Below are 19,069 nucleotides of genomic sequence, written 5' to 3' on the forward strand. Positions count from 1 at the left end.
AAGGTATGCTAAGCACCTGTTGTTTACTTTCACTATTCATCACTCACTACTCAATCCAGAAATTAGTTGGTGGCTTAAAGAAGGATAACTGATTCTGCTCAGAGAACATCAGTCAAGACAGTGAAGTCATCACTGTGGAACATCTCATTAACACACCTGGCTTGATTAGGGGCTGAGAAGCTCATTCACATGGCTAGCAAGTTGGGGTGCCTCTTACTAAGTTCATTAGCACTTGTAAACTGGGAACCTTGGGTGAATCTCTGAACAACCTGGTTTTGTTTCATAATATTGCAGTGCTGAATTCCTATAAAGACTGCAGATGGAATTTACTTATATTATTTATGTGTTTAGATTCAGACACTCTACAGCATCACACCAATAGTCCTTTTCATGTCAGTCACCATCATCTACAAAGTTTTAAAAGGAAAGGGATGGATAGACTATACCATTTGGTGGAGATGAAGGTAAAAATCATCCTCCAAGAAAAACAAATTGAATAAGGAACATGTTGCTGACACAGCTGGAATATAAACTTGCCACATCACTTTTGGTGGCCAGCGTAGGCTGTTGGCAGTGTTTGGAGGGCACTGCATCCTAGAAAGGGCTCACATAATCCCAGGCATGTCTTTGGATTCTTTCAATAAGTTCTGCAAAGGAAGAAGAATTGTACATGGATGGAATTTATTCACCAGTATTTATCCTGGCAGGCTGTTCTGAGTTGACTATGCCAAGTACCTAAAATAAGTTTTTAAAAAGTAGCCAAATCCTGGACTAGACATGCTTCCTTTTATGTCAGTATTCTGTGTGTGGTCCAGAAAGGACTCCCAAGGGCTCAAAGAGAAGAAGATGATGCCCCTCTTCAGACAGATCCTCCTAGAGTGATCAGACTATTTTCAGTACAATCTCAGGTTATTGTATTTCCACAGCCATCCTGCTACTTTAGAACTATAATCGATTTGTGATCTCAAAGGCATATTCAAAAAGGAAAGGAAGAACAGGCTTGATATTAATGTGACTATCAATAGATTCTGAGTTAAAATAATCCAAAAGAAAGTATTATAAAACCAGATTTTATTCCACATAAACTCAACCACTTAGAATTTCTACCGTAGTTCAAATGTTCAGGTCACCCCATATGGCCTATATCATTAGTTGCTTTTCCTGTTGCTGATTTTAAGGGGAAAAGGGTTTATTTTGGTTTGCTGATTGGTGGTATAGGCTATTTCAAGGGGAAAGTTGAGTCAGCTGGAGCTTGAGGTGATGATTACATTGCCTCCACAGTCAGAAAGCAGAGAGTGATAAACACTGGTGCTCAGCTTGCTTTCTGCCTTTTCCTCATTCTAACACAACAGTCCACAAAATAGTGCTGCCAACAATGAACGTGGTAGGTCTTCTCACCTGAATTATGTTAATCTAGATAATTCCATATAGACTCCTATAATGGGTTGTCTCCCAAGTCATTCTAGATCCTGTCTGGTTGACAATGTTTACCATCACAGCCCGTTTCGTCTTTATTCTTCCTATTGTTAGTTATGTTCAGGTCAATTAAATGGTGTCATTAAATATTAAATATTTCTTACAACATAAAGTGATTTTCTTTCTGAAACTGCAGTACAAGGTCTAATACAATATGGATAGTATGACTCACATAAGAAAGTAACATGTGCATTAAAAATCAAGCTAGTTACTCAGACCTTTGACTTCTGCTTCTTCCACTTAAGGAGTATAGAAATTGCTACCTTATCTTAACAAGGAAAAGAGCTGAAGAAACTTAAACAAACAAAAAGAACTTTTCTTGGCTGCATCATGGAAATGAGTTCACAGTGCAAACTGATAGGACAAAAAACTAATCTGGAGATTCATCATTGTCGAAGCAGAAACCCACAAGCTGAAATCTCCAAGGAAACCAGCATCATGCAAAAAAAAAAAAAAAAAAAAAAAAAAAAAAAAAAACTCTGAACTGTGATTGACATATTGCTGGACATTCAGAGCAGCCAACTCAGCTGAATGTGGATGATATTTTAGGAGGCCATTTAGAGGTAGCCTTCCACAAACTTTTACTTTCAGAAACCCTCACAGTTATTATCCAAAGAAAAATATCTTAATTTCTGGCTAAAGCAAAGACAATGATAATGTCACTGTTCTGCCATGCCCCTTAGGAGTGTCTGCTCTCAGAAGCAATTGATCCATCAGACTGATGCCCTGGGTTTATCAGATCCCACTCAACCTGCACAACTCTCCAGACATCCAGACACATGTAACAGGAAAAAAGCCTTGAGCAAAAGGAATCAAGCATATACTACAGGGATCCCAGCTTAAGTGCAAGAAGAGTAAGAGCTTCTTTTTATAGAACTAAGGAACACTATAGAACATATCCCTTGCCTCTACATCTCATAGCTATATTACTAAAGGTTTACTACCATCTTTTTTGTCAATATAATACTTCCATATTTCACAAATAAGTTATGTGGCATATAGAAGGTAAAGTCAGTCAGAAGAGACTGAAGAATTGTCTATAAATGGAGCATTGGAATTATCACACCAGCAATATCAAAACAAGATTAATATCCTGAAGATACCAATGAAAAAAATAAACACACATGAACACATGAATGAGAATTAAGCAGAAATGTTATAGAGATCAAATGATGTAGCAGAAATTAAGGATGACATTTTTATGGGCTCATTAGAGAATGATGAAGCTCAGAGGGAATATATATATGGTTAAGGTCATAACAAAAGAATTTTAAAAAACAAAATAAAAAAGTGCTGGAGAGACAGCATGTATGAGGTTCTGCATTGCAATCCTCACTACCAAAGGAAAACATCTTTGCTTGGCTGCTTGTGCCTATAACTCTAATACTGTGGGCAGAAAAGGCAAAGATAGGATGATCCATGGGACATGCCTGCTCTCTAGCCTAGACAACAACTGCAGGCTCTAGGTTCAGTGATAGTCTCAAGAGGGAAGTCAGAGAGTGACAGAGCAAACATACTTTATCATCCTCTAGTTTCTACCTGTTGATGTATGGGTCATGCATCAATAGGCAGACATGTATATAGGCACACACATACACTTAAGATAACAACACTGTACAGGACTCAAAAAGGATACCTTGTAGGATAAATGCCAAAGACAGACTAAAACACACATATGCCTAGTACATAAATCCTCAGAAAACTGGCAAAAATAATCTTGCAGGAATTAAGGGAGGAGAGAGCTATATTCCTTTCCCATAAAGAAGTGGGTAAGAATTACATCTTAGAAACCAGATTAGGTGATCACTCACTGAGTATTCAAGGATTGAGATAAAAACCACCACTGTCACAAAACTAAGTAATGGCAGCAGCATCTACCCTTCTTAAAATCTGAACCCTGGGAAAGCTTCTTGCAAAGGGAGGAGGGAAAGTTAAAAGCTTTTAGAGAGAAGAAAACTATGTTTGAAGCAGAAACATAAATCTACATTTAAAAGAAAGGAAGAGCAGCAGCAGTGTGAAGAGTGCAAAGGTAAGGTGAAGAAGTTGGTTTGCTTAGGACTGAGGAGATGGTTTAGGAGTTACAGGGTTTGCCTTGCAAGCAGAGGGCTGGATTTCTGGAATCCACTTGAGAATGTAGATTTGGGGATGTAGAGGTGGCTCAGTGGTGAAGAACACCCAATGTACTTCCAATGACTGGGATCGATTCCTAGCATCCCCATGGTGGTTTCCAACTGTATAACTCCAGTTACAGAGGGCCTGATGCTCTCTCAAGTCCATTACAGGCACATGGTTCAGAGACATATATGCAGGCAAGAAACATTTTCACAAAAGATAAATCAATCAATCAATCAATCAATCAATCAATCAATCAATCAATCAATCAATGTTGGCCTTGGTAGTTTCCCTGTAGTGGTAGCCTTGAAAAGTGTAGAGAGGAGTTGCAAAGCTTAGCCATATTGGAGTCCTAGGTTTGACTGAGAAACCCTACCTCAAAGAATAAGGTAGAAGAATGATTTAGGAAAGTTCTGATAATGACCCCCAGTAGGTGAACATACAATGTTCATTTATGTACATGAACATACAAAAACACATGCACATATGCCATATATATATGATATATACACACATATATATGATATATACATACACACAGGAAATGAAAAAAATGAAAAATTCTGTTACTCATATTTAATTTAACAATTTATTATTTGTTCAGGTTAATAGAAACAATGTATTAGATCATGGGTAAAATTGTGTATGTGACTGTATGTGTGCTGATGTATGCTTGTACGTTCATGAACAAGTGAACTGAATTATAATAAAACAAGGGATAAAGGGATAAATACAGGGCTCTTTGTGTAAAGTCCTTCATTTTACTATGAGGTTTTGTGTTATAAAGTAGTATTTCATTATATACCATACCTATAAATACCCTACCTACTTGAAAGCAGACTTGAAGCACTCTGAAATTGGTTGGGATTAGTTACAAATAGATAGGAAAATTGTAAGAAAAGCACTGAGAAATGTAAAAATGTATAAATGACACAGGTTCTAGTCTTTTATCTTTGATGAACAATAAAATCTTGGCCCCAAGAGTTTGCTCAGTGGCTAAAGGTACTTGCTGTCTAGACTGAAGGCTGGTTGTGATCTCTGCAATACACATAGTCTAAGCAAGTTGTTCTGTTACCTGCACATGTATGCTGTGAAATACATGTAATTCTCCAGATGCACATACATATGCCTAATAAAATCAGTAAATGGAGAATTTAAAATGAAAAAAGTAATTCATTTCTCAGGAGGCTGAAAAGTCCAAACTTAAGGTTTCCGGCAAGGGCTTTATTTCTAGCTCTGAAATAGTGCCATTTTCCTGCATCCTGAAAATGTAGACAGCAAGATGAGGGGTCTCTATGCCTTGGAAACCTAAGCATTTCCCAAGGCTAATTTCCTAATACCAGCAACTTGGTAGTTAGTTTATTAAAGATACTTCATGAAGTTTACAAATATTCGATTGGTAACAATAATCTAAGAATGAATGAAAATGGTATCATGGAAATGTTTCACAAAAGGCAAATAAAGTGTGGAAACGAAAATAAGAAGAAATAATAAAATAGAAACCAGTAATAACAACTTAGATGTTAATTCAGATTTCTCTGAGATCCCTTTGCATATTAACATCTTAAGAGTATCAGCTAAAAGGTATAGAGGGTGAGACCTAGCTATATATTGCCTATAGGAAATTTACCTTAGCTACAAAGATGAATTCACATTTAAGCTTCATGGATGCTGAGTGATACATCCAACATTTGATCAAAAAGGAAGTAGGATTATTATGTGGGGCCCACTGTGGTTAAGTGATCAGGAAATTACCAAGGAAGGAAGACTATCAGGACTAAAAAGGCCCACTAAGATCTGAGGAAGTATCAATTTCCCAAGCAGATACAGTTATCATTTATTGATTAAATGTTTAAGAAAAGAGTATTAAATATATATGAAAATCTGACAGATTTTCTGTCAGGAAAAATAGGCAAATAAAAAATTATATTCTTTTGCCAGAAATGCATAGCTATCAATTAGAAATTAAAGAAGGATACAGTTAAATTAAGCATCATCCTCCATCCAATGGATTTAATGGCATATATACATTACTTAATCTAACAATGTCAGACAATGCATCTTCTCTCCTAAAGCATTAAAATTCACCAAGAGAGAAACAATTCTGGGCCATAAAACATACCGTATAAATTTTAAAGCATAGTGGAGCTGGTAAGGTATCCCAGAAGGAAAGTTCCTTGTCATTCAAGTCAGGTTACCTAAGTTGGATTCCCAGAACTCATATAAAGTTGGAAGGTATCCTTTGGTCTATAGATGTGAATTCACAAGAACACATACATACACATATACTCAAAGATGGTAACTAAAAATAAGAAATATTAAGTATATAGGAATATTAAGTATATAGGAATCAAACATTGTCTGCTCATGATTAATTGTAATACATCTACATAATACAAGCAAAGAATATAATGAAAAATTATGAAAATATTTAAGTTAATGCAAATGAAAATAAAGATATCAAAATTTGTGGGCTGGAGAGCTGTGCTTAGGGGAAATTTACATCAATGAGTGTGTTTATTACAAAGCAAGGATTTAAAAATCAATCATTTATGATTTTAATTTAGAAAATGAGAGACAGAAGAGCAAATTAAATCTAGAAGCAGAATATAAGAAATAAATATCAGAGAAAAAGCCAGTGAAAATGAAAATGGAGATCAATAGAAAAAAATCAACAAAACCCAAAAGGCAGTTCTTTGTTAAGGTCCATACTATCAATATGCCTGCAGCCATGCTAGCACAACAATGGAAAACTTACATGCTTTGGAACTACCAGACAGCAAAGAGGACATCACAAAATTATCCACAGATATTAAAGCACGATGATGAAAATCTTTAAACAACTCTTTGCCCATAAATCCAATAGCACAGGGGAAAAGGACCAATACTTTGAAAGATACAACTTGTCAAATCTTATACAAGAGGAAAGAGACAATCAAAACAAGCCATATCAAATAACATTATTGAATCAGGAAGTCTAAATTTCTCCAAACATAAAGAAGAGAATGAGATATGTTCAAATGTGAATTCAGTATTATCTTTAGTAGCAAGAAATTACACAATTCTCTACAGTTTTTCTACAAGAGGAAGCAGAGGAAATACTTCCTAATTATGATGTTAGAATAACACAAGCCAGAGAAAGCCACTACAAATAAACTAGTCGTACAAATACAGATGCCAAAATCCTAAATGGATATTAGCAACAGATTCCAACAATGCATCTGTGTTTCCATGACTAAACTTGAATATACTACTAGAAATCAAGCTAAAATAAGACATAAAAAAGATAAAAGATAAATCAAATGGAAATGAGGAAATAAAAATTTATGTCACAGATGTGATAGTAATTTATTTAGTGTGTGTGTGTGTGTGTGTGTGTGTGTGTGTGTGTGTGTGTGTGTATGAAAGAATCACAAAATCCACTCAGAACTAATAAATGTTGCAGGACAGGAGGTTCTTTCTTTCTTGTGTACTAGCCATGAACAAATATTTGAAATAACAAATCTTACTATTTCTGTCTGCACCAAAACACTGAAATACTTAGGCTCAAAACTAAGAACACACCCACAAGTGCTATGAAGAATAACTGCAGAATCTGATGAGAGAGATCAAGGAACAGAAGAAATGTAGATAGCTTACATGTCAACTCCTTCCATCTTAGTTTTCATGTTGGTCACATTGTCAGTCAAATGCCTAAGATATTATTTTGTGGACACCAATAATATATTTGTAAAGTTCACAGTTGAAAGCAAATGGTCCTGAAAGTCAACTTGAGAACAAAAACTAGATCACTGACATCATCCAACCTCAAGATATATTCTAAAGCTACAAAAATGAAGAGAGGGTTTTGAGACGTGATAAAAGAACAGACAAAAAAGACAGATCGACAGAGCAGAAAAGATAGTACAGAAATAGCCCTAAAAATATAGTCAACCAATATTTGACAAAAGAGCAAATGAAGTACAATGGACCAAAGGTAGCCTTTTCATCACATGGCTACAACTGGATATTCACATGAAAAGAAATGAATTCAGATTCAGGCCTTATACTCTGCAGGAAAATGAATTCAAAATGGATCATAATTCTAAATAGAAAAATATCAAACTCACAGGAGATCACATAGGATAAAGTCTAGATGACCCAGGGTATGGCAAAGGCTTTATAGGAATAACAGCAGAAACCCTATTCATGAAACAAAAGGCTGCCAAGATGGTCATGATCAATTTGAATAATTCTTATCTGAAACTTACCAAGAGAACACAAAGTTACACCACAGACTGTGGAGAACACTTGCCACATCTAATGATGATGGAGTTCTGTGCAGAACAAACTATAGCCCACAAAACTCCACAAAAAGAAAAGGAGCACCACAGTCAAAAATGAACACAGAACAAACACCTCATGCAAGAAAATGCACAAGTCACAAGTAAGTACAGAAAACATATTCTACATTGTATGATATTAGGGGAGTTTGAATTAAAACAGATGAAAGACACAGCACATGCTTATTCAGAATATGAAGACACAAAGTATCAGTACAGCTGGAGGGAAAGCAGCAAATTTTGGTGACTGATCTTGGAGGGCATTGAGCAAATTTCAGAAAATAGGCATGGTCTTGTGATAAGATATAGCCTTTGAATATCTATGTTCACACAAACACCTTCTCATGGATGAATATAGCAACTTTATTTACAAATGACAAAATAATCAGTGATCAAGATAACCTTTGGTAGAGGAATGAATAACTTGCTGGTTACACATGGAGAGTGGCATAGTGTATTGATGTTAAGAAGAAATGAGCCATGAAGACATGAGAATACATAAATTTGCCTTAAATGGATAATAGTAAATGAGATAATCTAATTTTAAAATGACTAGATACAACCTGATAACAAATACCTGGCATTCTTGATGATACAAAAACTTGGGGAACAGAAAAGATGCATAGTTGTCAAAAGTTAGAGAAGAAAGGATCATTAGGCAAAAATGCAGTCCCCTCTTTGGGCATTTTCTGTAAAATATGAAAATGGTATACACATATGTGGCAGTTAGTTTTATTTGTTAACTTGATATAATCTAGCATCACTTACAAAGAAAGTCTCAATGAAGACTATCCAGATTACTTTAGCCTGTTATGTATGGATTATCTTCACCGCACTGAGATAAAAATTTCCATCGATTGTGTCACCATTCCTCAGTTAGGGGTGAGGAGCAAGGAAGTATTGAGCTCAACATAAGCACATACACTCACATTGCTTTCTGTTCTAATTCCAGATAGACTGTGTCCAGTTGTGTCAAGATCCTGTGGTTGTGACCTCTCTAAAGTGATAAACTATAACCAGGAATTCTGAGCTAAAATAAACCTTTTCTACCTTCATTTTTCTCAATTATTTTATCATGCCAACAGACAGTGAAACTATGATAACTGACCATACATTTGTTAAACTGAGAGTGTACAGTGTTGAGTGAACTTAAGTATAGATTTTAAACTTGTGGGGGATAATGTACCAATGATGATGTACCAATTCCATCAACTACTGCAACTATTCCATTCTGGTGAGGGATGCTGGTGAAGGGGGTTGCATGTATTCATATGGAACACATAGAGAGTCTACTTCCCCCTAAATGTTGGCCTAAATTTTCACTAAATTTGCTATTAAATATAGTTTACAAATTACAAAATCACAGTCAATATATTGTATTATTTAATTTAAATATAATGTCCAGACTGCACAAATATTCAGAGATAGATAAGAGTCACAATAGGTAGAACTTTGAAAAGAAAGTCAGCTTAATGGTGGTTGTTGACAGCTATGAAGTTTATATGTCAATGAAGTTGATAAAAAGTTCCAAACACAGAATAAATAAAATGCAAAACAATAAATAGCACAGATTATTTTTATTGTAATTTGGTATAATATATTTCTCCACTGAATTTATTAGAAGTAGCCTTATATTAGATATTGCACTCCTACTGTAGGATTATCTCCTAAACTTTTCTGATTCTTCTGTGCTCAACAAACAAACAAACAAACAACCCCACAAAAAACAAGGAAACAAAACAATATTGAAAAGTATATCTAGCTCTTGCAGGAACATTGGTTTCTACATCAAAGGTGATATTTAGTTTTGTATTTGGCAAGCCACATATTCCTGGGGTTGAACTTTATAAATGGGATCAGAAAGCTGTAAGCAATAGAAAATGAATTATTAATGACTCAGTTCTTATAAAACAAGATATTTTTGCATTACTGCATCTAGATCTTAATAGGCTGGTATATCATATGTAAAGATACACAAAAATACCTTCTCCACAATGAATATGTTTTCCAATTTACTAAAGCTGAGAGTGAGTCCAATATCAAAACTACCAGTATGACCTATAATCAATAACAAATATTCCTATCAAGCCAAGCCCTAAGAACTGCTCAGTGATGTGATGTGATTTTTTCTATGGGGAAATATGATGAAATCCAGTGTTAAATGACTCAGAAAATTCCCTTAAGTATCTGATTTCCTACAAAGTCTCTCCACAAAGCATATAATTTCTAGCATCTCATAATTTTCATTTGTAACTCTCTAAACATTAGTCCTAAAATATTTTCTCTAAATCCCACTCAACCCTAGAAAGGTTATGAAAAATCTTAGTTCAGAAAAGTTTGCGGTGGGATGTCCTTCTGTATACTGTGAATAAGTGTTGTTTTTATTGGTTGATGAGTAAAGCTGCTTTGGCCAATGGCCACACAGAGTAAAGGCAGGTGGGAAATTGGAGTGGGGGCAGAAAGAGGAGGGAGGGAGAGACAAAGGCAGAGTAAAAAAGATGCCATATACAACACACTGTGGCAGTAAGATGACAGGATATCACCAGTAAGCCATAGGCACATAGTGATACACTGATTAGTAGAAATGGGTAATATTTTAAGGAAGAGAGGTATAAAGCCATTGGCAAAACAATTATGAATATATATTAAGTCTGAATGGTTATCTTCTAAGTGGCTTCAGGGACCAGGCGGGTCAAGTAGGACCAGGCTAGACAGAGAAAAGTCTGCATCTATAAAAGTTAAGCATGCTTGATTAAATGTAAATGAGAATTCTTTTCATGAATGACATAAAATACAAAGTTGATGGAAAATTGACATAGAGGTGAAGGCATTCCTTATGAATCAGCAAAAATTATATAAAGTATGAAGAAATAAGTGCATGTTGCAAGTCCATAAAACTAAAGTCTTACATTTTAATTGAAGAAAAGAGAACATGTTGCTCTTTTTAAGAAGGAGGAGGCGATGAAGCCAATACTGCCAGCCAGAATTTACCCACAGATACTGATATTAAATATATCTCTTTCTTACTTGTTCTCAACTGATATTTTCACAGCAGTTTTCAGGATATTAGTGTTAATCCCTCTATTTTCTCCCATAAGCTTGTTATCTATCAGTTGAGTTAGCACAAGCCTGCTGGATTGCTTGCTTTTATTGTCAACATCCTCAAATTCAAATCACACCAGCCAGGAGCCTCAGCTGAAGAACTGTCAGAATTTCCTTCAATATATGGAGAGATGCATCCTAGCTATGTGGGCCGACATCTTTATCAGCTAAGGACATATGAGGTTGATAGAATGTTACCACACATACACTCCCCATACACGTTTCTCAAATGGCCATGTGTAGTCACACACATTATCTGCATTTACACAATAGTATAGGAAGCTATCTTATTATGACAAGGGAAAAAAAAACTCACAGAGAAACCAATGTCTTCCAGATCTCATGGAAGGAGAAGACACGACAAACACTAAAATCTGATGTGAAGAGATCAGAACAAAGGAATGGAAACTAAGTGACTCACTTACTCATGAATATCACAGAATAAATGCAAATTCCTCAGGACTCGTGTAATAAACACAAATCCATTCATATCCTACATTGCCTGTGAAGATTTATTTGCTCAGGATACTGGACTTAAGCACTTACTGATGATCATTGAATGATGCAACTTCCATTTGTGTTATTGGCACAGATTGAAGCAATATATTTGGATCCAGCCTTTTATTTTGTTGCTATTTGTTTCTGATATTAAGTTAAATAAATTCAGAATGCTTCATTCTGACATTGCAGAAAGCTGTGACTGCTATTCTAAAATCCTTTGGTTTAGTATTCTAATCTACAGAAGAGTTATGGAGACTTTTGACATTATGACAATACCTGGGATTTATTTTTTTTTCTTTTTCAGATACCTAATGTAGTCCCAAAAGCAATTAGCTGAATCTATTGGTTCAAAGATATGAGTCAATTTTCTGTAATGTAAACTATTCCCTCCATTAGCAACATGACTCTTAGATAATAAACCTTCCGTAAGCTACCATACCACTCACCTCTTCTTTGTCCACATTTTGCTGTGGTGAAAAAAGAATGTATCTATGAATATACCAGAGAGAGGGGGGGGTCAGGGAGGGGGAGACAGAGAGGACAGCAATTGAGAAAGAGAGAGAGGAACATACATTCTAGGTAATATTGTGTAATCTGCACTGAATACAAAATCAGGAGACAAGGATTGTTATGTAATTTCTTTTCCATGCAACAGAAAACTGATTTACTTAATTGTTTGTGCTTTAAGGGAAAGCCATTTTGCATGGCTTACTGTTTTATACTTATGAGAGAATATTAAGTTTCTAATAGTGCGAGTCAATAAAAAAAAAATCATAGGTCATGAACTTTCATGTTGTGTAAGGAACAAAAGTGACAAGTGATTGCATTAGTTTATAATATCCACATTTTAGACACTTAACTCTTCACAAAGATAACTTTATGTCCTGTGTACAAACCAGTCATGCTGTGCCAATCGGGAGAGTTAAGTTACACTATCAATTTGAATGTGTTTAACTCATCCTACACAATTAGTAGCTATCCAGTTGAGCTTTTAAGCATTTGTGCATATTACCATCAAACTGCTTTGGTTTTGGAATGTTTCAATGTAAATTTATTTAGCATTAACTAACACAGGGGGTCTTGTATTGTATAAAATATTGCAACAGATCATGATCAAGATGACAAATTACAACGTTATGACATAAAAGAAGTAACTAATACTTCAAATTGAAGTCTTCATTTATCAATTTAAAACAGGACAACTTGCTTAGAGAATTTTTTTTTCAAGATAGATATTGGGACATCCATAAAGGTAACTGGAGGAATGTATTTTTTTCAAGATTCTTCACAACTTTAGGCAGTACCTCAAGGGACTCAGATAGAGTAGAGTGCTAATTTGAGAATGTTGACATAAATTTTTCCTGTTCTTATGGAAGAAATGAGTGACAATTTTCAAGTGGGCATTCAAAGGAATGAGAAAAAGAATCCTGAGGATTTGTAACAATTGAAAATATTTTCAAAGCCTTGAAACAGGGAGAACAATTAGAAAACTAGTTCTCCTCAAACTAAAGAAAGCCAGATGATGGAAAACAGAAGTGGTATTCAATTTATTCCTACTTGTGACTTGTTATCTAACACCACATTTAAATATTTTTCTTTTATATGTTTTAGTTTCTTGGAGTTGTTGTAACAACGACAGCAACAACAACAAAAAACATCAACAATGGCTTAAACTAACAGATGTATTTTTCTCTTCCAATTCTGTGGGCTGCAAGTCTTCAATAAGACTGCAAATAGGGCCATGTTCTCTTCGGAATCCTTAGGGGTAGGTGTCTTCTAACTTTCTCCAGCTCCTTGGGATCCCAGGTATCCATTGCTTTGTGGGGTAATCACTATTCCCACTGTTGCATATTACTCCTCCTTGTCTGTCTTTCCATAGTGTTCTCTTCTTTGGGTATCCCTATGCAAACTGCATTGTTTTCATAAGATCAACATTTATATTCAATGAAACTCATCTCTCTCCAGAGTGACCTCATATTAACCGAATGAGTATTTCTGCAACATTCCTAGTTTCTAAAGTACAGGGCTCTGAGTTTTGGACATATCGTTTAGGAAGACAGAGTATAATCACAAGGAGAATCATAAGACATAGCATAGGACTCTGAAATATAATATGGCTATGTGTATATATGTATATACTTAACGAGAAACCTTGGTCAAAGAAATATCACTGAGTTGGCCATTGTGTGATTGTCTGCTTTATGGAAGCCTACACAGTGAGTTTACAGACACAAGGCTCAGACTTGACATCTTTCCAAATAGAGTGATCCTCTCCAGGGCCAGAGTGCCCCACAAATCGTCAACAAGGCTGGCATTGCTCAACTAAGCTCACAAATATCGACCCAGCTATGAAGACTTTGGTTAGCCTTTTGATTCAGTATGAACTTATTTCTTAGTTATTTTTCAACTATTAACTTCATTGATATATATACTTTTTATTACTTAGACCTACCACAATTGAGACAGAAAGGAAGAAGACATCTGAGAGTATTTGCATTATAGAGACAAACAGACAAGCTAAGGTCTTGAAACTCTAGTACTCATTCTCTCCATGACTCAGACAGAGAAATTATTACACTTTTCAAATCCTGAGTTTGTATAACTGTGAACTGAAGAGTCTTATAGCTAATGCCCAATGAAACTCTAAAGATTGTTTTTGATTAAGCATCTCCTGATGAATCTAGACGATTGTAGTAACACAGTTACCTTCTATTTCATCACAAATTGGGTATTTGAAAATGAAATACTTGGATAGAATACCCACAACAAAAATTTTATGAAGAACAACATTAAATATAAATGGAAAATGAACCATTTTTAATTATAGTTATAGGTTAAAGGAAATGTTCTTAATATCTAATTATTAACAAAATAAAATTAGACTGGACTAAAAGAATCCAGAAACAAAATATAAAATTCACCAACTTGACAAGTATTTCTATGTGTTGCCTGCATACCAGATATTTTTGAGAGGAAACTTGTCATAGACCCATATAATAAAAAGAATATTAGAACAGTAACATAACTTACTCCACCAACTTTCTCAAAGTGGGATCCATCTTTCTTAAAGTCTGTAAGGGCTCCATTGAAATACCAGGCAAACATAATATCCAACAGGGGGTCATGTTGCACCTGGCAGGGTAAAATGACGCTCTCACCAACAGCAACATCCATGTTAGAAGGGGCCAAAATTATTCTGGTTGGTTCTGTTGGGTAAGCAATATGTAAATAAAGAAAATTTCAATGGGAATGAAAGTAATTTTATAGGCACATTGTTCATCTGATTTAGAATGTATATATTTGCATAACATGAGAGTACATACACATCTATGTGATTAAAAGTCTTCAAGATTAAAGTGGCATCTTGTTATAAAGTTATGCTATATTTTACTGGTCTCACAAATTTTTCTTATGAGAATTAAGATATATGATTTTGTAAAAGATACATGTGCAGAGTGCTCACCTGCAAACAAGCTATATTAATGACAAAAACCTCAGTTTCATAATTTTGTGAAATACGAGGGTAGAAATAGGAATTACCCCATTCTCACAAATCTTCAACAAGTAGCAAATGTATTCAAACTAAAATGTAAATAAGTTCAAAATATCCTTGTTTACATATTTGGAAAATAAGTCATGAGAGGCTCAATATGCCAAGCCCCTGGCTTACAGTGCTAATGCCCACCTACACATGTTCCCCTGTTACAATCAGGTACATTCCCCTAATAATGAACTCAACTGCTCTTGACTCTACCTTCCCACTGTTTCATAGCATTTTACCCTGAGACAACAAGACTCATCAAAGAACTGTATGTACAGAGAGTGTAAATTAACTTAGGAAATTAGCCCTTCAAGCCAGTCTAGTACAGCTTTTAGTCCCTCATCTGCTCTAGTCCCATCAGGGTCTCCAGGAAAATCTGTGCTGTAATATCCAGTGGTAAAACTTTGGTCATTTACACCTTTAACTCTCACAGGAAGCATTTTATCAGTGAGCTTTGCCCTTAGTCTTCATCTTGAAGTCATTCTGGATTCCTTTATCTTCATGAACTTCCCACCTGATTGAATAGCACTTCCTGCTGAATTTATGCTAAATTTGTGGAGCTCCTAGTTGCCTGCAGAACCATCTCTTTGGTTACTATTGGTAATTTTCACCCCTGCACCCTTTTTGGTAATGTCTACTGATCTTTTTGGGTTTCTTGTCTGGATCTTTTCACTACCATCACAACAGAGCAGTTCTTTGAAAAGCAAACTTCTATGATAATATTTCTCTGCTGAAAACACTCACTGGCTTCTCTTTTTCAAAACGGATTGAAAACAGCAGTCTTAACAAGTCCATAACATGTCTATATAACTGCCCCTAGAAATCTGCTAACACTTCATTTCCCTGAAATCTGTTCCTCTTGTGTCATCCTAGCCAACTGGAGTTATCCTGTTTTGCCTCCAAGTAACCCCATTTTCCCACACTCATATTTACTTTCTCAGTTGTTTGCATTTTCCTTTTTAACAATCTGTTTTTTCTTTATTACTCTATGTTCCTTCCTGTGGTAGAATGTAAGGTTCATAAGGAAGTATCTTTGCCTATATTCCCATTGACATATCCCAAGCACCCACCTCACAAAATGCTCAACATTTAATTGAAAGGATAAAAGAACGAATAAATATCCTGAACATTAAGAGAATGTAATTAACATCAAACGTTTTTTAATGAACTTGAACTTATCTAGAAAAGACAAATTATAATGAAACAGGAGTACTCAAGAACACAATGTTCTTGGCCCAGGGAGCCAGCAAAGTAGCTGTTATGTTCATTATTGTGTCCTTGGCTATGACAAATAAGTTTAGGTATCATACCTTTTCACTTGAACAAACAAAGGTTCTGACTGCACAGTGTATTATGTAGGTTGAGAAACATGTGATCAATGTCTTCAATTTTAACTAAATATTTTTTGAGAAGACTGACATTAATACAAAGTATTTTGATCAAATCCATTCACACCCCCTCTCATCAAACTCCTCCTATACCCCTCCACCCCTTTTCTCCCTCAATTTTATGTATACTCTTTAAACCCACTGAGTCTACCTCGTGCTGCCAGTACATCCATAGATATTTATATTTTTCCTCCTGCAAAATTCAGTTTACCTTTCCATAAAAAAAAAAGAAAAAAAAAACTCTAAGAAAAGCACTCACCTGTCACAACCAAGTGTGTTGTGCCATTTGCTTTCCCAAACTGGTTTTCTGCTATGCAGGTGTAGGTTCCAGCATCAGCCTTAGTCACATTCAGAATTTTGAGGCCCCCATCATTTAAAAAGGAAATCCTAAAGTAAACAGAAAGCAAAACAGTAAATTTGCAATAGTCATCCTTAGAATATAAGTGGTATGTTTCTTTCATAATTCATTGCTTAAAACAGTAATTTGGTATAGTCTACAAGTACATAATTTTTGTGAATTGAGGAAATGAAAAGAGAGTCACACACACGTGTGCGCGCGCGCACACACACACACACACACACACACACACACAAATGCACATACACACACACATGACAGAGTTAAACAAGAAAAGAAAGTATGTATGTATGCATGGTCATGGAGCTACTGAAAAGAATTTTGGTAACTCCATGGGTTTAACTCATGGGTCTTGTGTATTCTCATCGGTCTAGTATTCTTAAAGATGTAGCATATGACTGTCTCATTAATGAAATTGAAATGACTGTCTTACATGTAATGTGCTGGGATGACAGTGTGAACAAGACAATAATCTGGTATTCCATTAGTAATATTAATTTTGAAAGACAAAGACAATGAAATGCTCAGGAAATGTGTGACGTACAGGTTTCAGGGAAGCATTTTGAAGGAGAGAAAGAGGATAATATAAAGGGGGCAATTGCTTTAGGTATCATTTCTAAGAGCAATAGTTTATTTGCACTGGGAAGGAGGAATGCGACAGCATAACATCTCATTTACCTGATCGCTATATCTTTATTGAACAACATGCCTGCTCGTAATTACAATCTCTTTTTTTCTGAATTCCTAAAAGCATTACCACACCTTGCATTTCACACTTTAATGTTTCTTATCTTTCATGGTTCATATCTTTAACCAAATGTGTTGAATCTGCGCAAGTAAAAGATGAGCTTTTTCAGAGGTTTGCATCCCACTGTCAGCATTGTACCATATGCAAATCAGTCAATAAATGTCTATATCCCTATTCAGTAGAACATGCAGGGGAGATGATGAGGCATTATGTTAAAGTGGAAATTCTAAACCAGATCTTTAAATACTTTATACACTTTATATGCACATTTTACATATACATATGTCATGTCATTATGTACACATACACAAATAATGTCACTGATTGCTATCTAGTGGGGATTAATTGTAGGCCATCTCCAGAGGATATCAAGATTCTTATATATGAAGGTGTAAAACCTATATAATCACTATAGTTATTTATTCTTAGACTTCTTATAATTAAAACAATGTAACTAAGACAGGAGTAAAGAGAAAATGAAGTTGTCACATATCCAGTAGAGCTTTGGTCAGAGATGCTTCTTATTGTGATCATCAATGCACAGAGATTTGTTGCTGTTCAAACTACTGAGAGGAAGCAACCGTGAATGTTCTGCTACAGATGAAGCATCTATTTTCAATCCCACATCAACCCCCACCCAGACCTTAGACTCAGAAAACATGAAAAGAGAAGAGAAATACAGAATATAAGGGCTAGATGATTGGGGGAATGTGGTAAATGCTGTCTTCTGGACATGACAGGGCTGTTGCACACATGAACTCACAGTCACTGTGGTTACCTGCACAAAATTTAGTTAAAAATTCTAGCTAGAGAAGGGAAAGACACCTAAGGCCCAAAACAAAATTTAGTTAAAAATTCTAGCTAGAGAAGGGAAAGACACCTAAGGCCCAACCCTAGCCAAGGAGTTACTGACAGTTGATGGTTGATTGATAGAGGAGGGACAGTCACTTTTCCTCAGGAGTGTGGCCAGGGAGAGGGTCTCCCAACTCCAGTGGATGATGTCATGTTCGTGTCCATATGGCAGTACTAATTAGAAATACTGTGCTAAAAACAAATGATCAGCAGGCTGGAAAGATTGCTTGGTGGTTATGAACACTTGTCACTCTTGCAAAGGACCTAGATTTGGTTGCCAGCATCCGAATAGTTGTGGCTCACAATGATACCCACATTCCATTCTTTTTAGATACTCTCTTGTTATCTCCAAGGACATGGGGCATGAACATGGTATACATACATACATACATCCAGACAATACACTCACATGCAAAACATACAATGCATAAGAAACTTTAAAACTACATGATATTGAAAGGGAGATGTAATGGAGGTTCTAGGAAAATTAGGAAGAAGGGGATAAAGAAAATGGAGGGTACCTTTGGTCAAATTGAATACACAGCATGGAATTTACACACAGTAAATTTTATAAAGCAGCTGAAGTTTCTTTTTCAAATCAGGTAGAAGAGGGTATCAGAAACTCTGGAACTGGAGTTGCTGACTTGGAGGTGGTAGAATCCAAGGATG

General features: G+C 35.6%; 1 protein-coding gene across 1 annotated transcript in view; it reads right to left on the bottom strand.

Moving 5' to 3' along the window:
* The window catches only part of Cntn3 (contactin 3), a 348,226-nt gene that overhangs the window by 50,601 nt on the left and 278,556 nt on the right, over positions 1-19,069 (bottom strand). The window contains exons 12-13 of the mRNA XM_051203480.1: positions 16,702-16,829; positions 14,544-14,719 (exon numbers count right to left, since the gene is read on the bottom strand). Of these exons, the coding sequence (XP_051059437.1) occupies positions 14,544-14,719; positions 16,702-16,829 (304 nt within the window). The remainder of the gene's footprint in view (positions 1-14,543; positions 14,720-16,701; positions 16,830-19,069) is intronic.

Source organism: Phodopus roborovskii, unplaced genomic scaffold (genome assembly GCF_943737965.1).
Source record: "Phodopus roborovskii unplaced genomic scaffold, PHOROB, whole genome shotgun sequence".
Lineage (NCBI taxonomy): Eukaryota > Metazoa > Chordata > Mammalia > Rodentia > Cricetidae > Phodopus > Phodopus roborovskii.